The sequence below is a fragment of the Ostrea edulis genome, chromosome 7 (assembly GCF_947568905.1).
Source record: "Ostrea edulis chromosome 7, xbOstEdul1.1, whole genome shotgun sequence".
NCBI classification, from domain to species: Eukaryota; Metazoa; Mollusca; class Bivalvia; order Ostreida; family Ostreidae; genus Ostrea; species Ostrea edulis.
Genome location: NC_079170.1, coordinates 17,678,187 through 17,683,103, shown reverse-complemented (window position 1 = coordinate 17,683,103; position 4,917 = coordinate 17,678,187). Strand labels below are relative to the sequence as shown.

Below are 4,917 nucleotides of genomic sequence, written 5' to 3'. Positions count from 1 at the left end.
ATTAACCGAGGCGATGTCTTTTTGATGTTTACATAGGGGAAATTACTCATCCGGAACGACATGGGCTATTATATTTACTGACGGATTTAGAGGTGTAAATGGGCCCACTGTTTCCTCCCTAGCTTTTTAACAGGTCTATACGTTGTCCAACAATAGACAAATTTACGTCAAGGGAAAAGGGGTCATTGCACATCATATAATATTTATTGTTATTTAATTGTTATAAAAGAATTTGCCCATGTCAAAAAAGATTTCATTTCTTTTTTTTTCCTTTTTCTTTTTTTTGACAGAGGCATATATAACAGAGTATGTACATACGTTGTGTCCCTGTTTTTGATTATTATTTATCAGATAAATGAGCAAAATTATAAGATATTTCGCTTTCGACAATGTATATACAACTTCCAGTATTTTCTCTTTGCTGACTATAACTTGAAATCTAATAAGGATGCTTGTAAAATTTTGGCAGATTCTTTAATTTCTAGAAACACTGCATTGATCTATCGGTCTCAATATTTAAATTTGTTTAGTCTGTGTGGTGACATCATGGATAACTACATGAGACCGCTATGTCTATTATTTATAATTATTATAATTGAAGTAAAATATTCTGAACATGCAACTTGAACTTGATTTCAAAACTAAGTATGTAACAATATTACCATCTTTCAAGTTGTTTCATGTATTTATGTTATATCCATGTTTCTAACATTGTTTCATCTTTGTAAAGTTTTCTTGAATGAATTTTCATACCAATGAAAAGGCGTTTTGAATAGAATTTCTATAAACTTGTATTGATAAATATCAAATTTGAATTATGGATTATGGATAACTTACAAGTGAAGACAACGAACAGTGATCAATCTTATAAATCTTAGAGAGAAAATACAAAATTGAGAAAAGGGCAATTAAACTCGCAATTAACCCTAAACACATCAGAGGTGAGATCAGGTGTCTAGAAGGAGTAAGCATCCCCTGTTGACCGGTCATACCCGCCGACCGAGAGCCCTATATCTTATTTTACGGAGTAACCCGTAGTCAAAATCAGTATGCAGTATGTAAAGAACTCGGTCAGCAATTGGTATGAAACACGCCAGACCGCATTCTACCCAGTGGTACCCATCATCTCTGAAAGTCACGGTCCGGAGTCCGCACATAACTCTCTCCGGATGGGAGAGGATCGTACATATTGTCCGTGGTTTGCGACGATGAGCGGTACTTCGTAGCATTATAACGACCTCGGAATTTGCGGGTTGCTGACTTTTTAACGAAACTTTTGAAACCCATTTCACTTCAGCTTCTCCCCCCCCCCCCCCCCCCCCATATCAATTCTTTATTTTTTAGCTGACATACATTTGATATTTGGAGTAAAGTCTCCACAGAGACCCCTAAATAACCCTTACCTAGGGTGCCATATATATATAAAATTAAATATTAAAAGAAATAGAATAAACAGTACACAAAGTTAAAAATTTAACGCAAGCGCTTTCATTTTATAATCCTCAGGCGTTACATTTTAAAATAGTTTTGAAATGGTCTGACGTCATAAAGGCGTCCTAACATTTCACGTACATAACGCTTGCGTTAAATTTTTAACTTTGTGTACTGTTTATTCTATTTCTTTTAATATTTTATACCGGACACTGGGATTTCTTTAAAAACACAATTTGGATAAAATTATATATATATACATGTATATATATATAGATAAATAGATAGATAATAGATACTTTTCGCAATGATCGGTAAAAGTATAGGTAAAAAATAAAAATGAAACACGAAGACGTTTAGTAACGTCGCTATGTTACTAAATGTAAAGCTTCTGAAGATTTGAAATGAAAGCGCTAAAGCTTTACTAAACGTCTTCGTGTTTCATTTTTATTTTTTACCTATATATATACATGTACTTGAGGGGGGAAAACACTCAAATTTTAGGCACTTTAAAAAGTTTTCATTGCAAATAAATGAAAATACTTGACTATTTGATATTCATGGCTTAAAGGAACATTAGGTTTTCCCATTTTTAGTCAATCATAAGACAGCCAATTTGAAAAATACACTGTATAAGTTTACTAGCACACGCACGCACGCACACATACAAACACACATACACGTGATTTATCAAAATTTCAGATAAATATACAATATGGCTGCCGATTGATACAGGGATGTTTCAAGTGACTATTCTTCCGACAATGTAGGGCACAGACTATCTTGGTGTGCGGGTCGTACATAAGGCCGTACATTTCTGTACAAATACTGCTGCCCTTCCCTCGTCAGTCCGACAGGAAGAAGAATTTATAGCAGACGACAGGAAGAAGAATTTATAGCAGACGACAGGAAGAAGAATTTATAGTAGACGACAGGAAGAAGAATTTCTGGTAGAGCTGTGGCATTAAATGAAGGCGATCCATTCCTTTTCAAGAAAACCATTTTCTCGTCAGAGTGGACACACCCCATTCCATGGTTCTTCTGATGTAAAACGGAAATGCTGGTATTTCCTTCTGCCTTTAACTGCTCGATCGGTAATAAGTGGAGAGAAAGGTTTTCCAGTCTCTCCAATTCCACGTGCACTGCTACATTGGAAAGTGAAGATGTATTCACTAGTGTGTAGAGCTGGCCGAGAGAATCGGTGTTTACATGTGTCAATTATACACTGTACATGTACATGCATATTTTAGAAATATACTTTACATGATATTAATCATAATATAGCTGATAAGGTTGTTTTTCTTTTACATTTATGGATTTACATATGCTCAGAATTACTATATTATATTTTTCAGTTTGGAAAAAAGATAATAGCATGAAATAATATCGTTCATGGAAATGGTGAAATATATGATAAATTACATGTACTCTACTCACTTTCAACAGGAGGTATATATTTATCCTATTACTTCCACTTATTTGTCAATAGCCTGTCCCGCGATTAAAAAATTGATCATATGCAGAACATACTCTCACGTATTACAGTATAGAATCATTTGAGAGACATGAACACCATATACAAGTGATATGGAATATTGCTACACGGATATATGGGAAGCTGACGATGGAGAAGCTAAAGTCATCTCGTCTGTCATAAAGTTGTGTTGTTAGTTTGCCGTTGTTCAATAAAATGTCCAACTGTGATATATAAGCCCGGTGACAACGTATGTTGGTTTTGGAATTAAGGACTGAACCAAACAGGATTGCGGGGGTCGAGATGGGGTGCCTCTCCCATACTGGAGAAAATTTTGAAAGTTCGAAGGTGATTTGTGCCACCACCCCCTCTAAATTTTCCACTCGTACTTGACGATATCAGAGATCGAGAATTCACTAGATACAGAAACACGAGCAATATATTTCGTAGTAGTATAATTCAAATGCTATCTGACGCGTTTTATACCAATATTGTTAGGCCGTTCTTTACATATTTATTTTTACTACAAATTATATTAGGGGGTCCCGTGGCCGAGTGGTTAGAGCATCACACGGCCTCTCACCTCTGCTCGGCGCGGGTTCGAATCCCGCTCGCGCCGGTAAGTGAAAAAGTTGCCCAATTTACGTTCAGAAGGTCGATGGTCTCTTCCCAGGTACATTGTAACTGGGTTCTCTCTTCCACCAATAAAAACTGGGCGCCAGACAAACTATAATTATATTCAGTTGACCCTTTACAAGAGTGTGACCGGTCGAAGGGGGATGCTTACTCCTCCTTGTTGTTACCCTTGATGATTAGTCCGTCGATCTGTCGCTTTTTCTTTTTCCTCTGTCACAATTTGAGTTTGTTTTATTATGCTTGTTCTGGCATTCCATAGTTTGTTCTCACCATATAATCGTTACATGTGTTGGTAGTTTAACACAGGGTAGTGATACGCGTCTAGTGCAGCCGGGATCGAACGTCTCTAGATCCTTACTGCCGCTGACTAGCCTACTTGTAGGTGAAAGGACGAGTAGCAAAAGCGTCAATCTTGTCTTGTCAGTACATAGCCTCTACACTACCAAGACTCCTTAATGTGCCTCCCCGGGGCAACACATGGTAACTTGGAACTAGCACCCAAGGCTAAATGGAAGGGGATCTCGGAGCAGCAAGGACCCCAGAGATGTAGTGTGTAGGCCCACCGGCGCGTGGACACGCCCTAGCACTCATCAACCTTGCCCCGTCTATGGTTTAAATAGATGGCCAGATGAGGGTCACTAACCTTGGTTGGCAACTCTTCTAAGAGAAGGACATCTCTGATATAAAAACCTGGTCTTGGTGGAGTCCATCAGTCATCATGATATCTACCTAGGGAAGGAAACCTGAATTAAACCGTGTTGGTCCTCCAAACATTGAGCAGGGGGTTGGACTTGAGGTTAATCACCCCCTTCCGCAAAAAGAACCTGATTGCGGAAACCGAAGCAACATTCAACGCTATCGAAGGATGTGCCAATGTAACATGCAGGATTCCTGATGAAGCATGCCTCTATTGGGAACCTGAACAAATGACGACACCTGGTGAAAGCCGCAAGGAAGCCATGCGTCAGAAGTTGCAGAGACCGTCCTTAACAACTCCTAAACAACATCTGAAATTAGGATGCTGGAATGTAAGAACTATGTATCAAATAGACAAGACAGCAAACATTGTGAGGGAATTTAAGAGCTACAATATCAATGTCGTGGGCATCAGTGAAATGCGCTGGACTGGTTTTGGAGAAGTGAAAACAACAACTGGGGAAACAATACTTTATTCAGGGTCTGACAACTCACACCATCATGGAGTAGGCCTTATACTAGACAAAACCAGCAGAGAAAGCATGATAACATGGAAACCAGTCAATGACAGAATCATAAGTGCACGATTCTTCTCAAAGTTTGTTAAACTAACAGTTATACAAATTTACAGTCCAACAAATGATAGCAATGACGATGAAAAGGACACTTTCTATGAGTAA

At 38.1% G+C, this 4,917-nt stretch overlaps 1 protein-coding gene across 1 annotated transcript; it reads left to right on the top strand.

Moving 5' to 3' along the window:
- The first annotated feature begins 4,467 nt into the window (after positions 1-4,467).
- Positions 4,468-4,917, top strand: LOC125656672 (craniofacial development protein 2-like). Its single transcript, XM_048887271.2, has one exon. The coding sequence runs from the start codon at positions 4,468-4,470 to the stop codon at positions 4,915-4,917; it is 450 nt and encodes a 149-aa protein (XP_048743228.2).

What these genes read in the sequence shown, in the direction of transcription:
- LOC125656672 (XM_048887271.2), top strand. Translation starts at nt 4,468, where the DNA reads ATGACGACACCTGGTGAAAGCCGCAAGGAAGCCATGCGTCAGAAGTTG.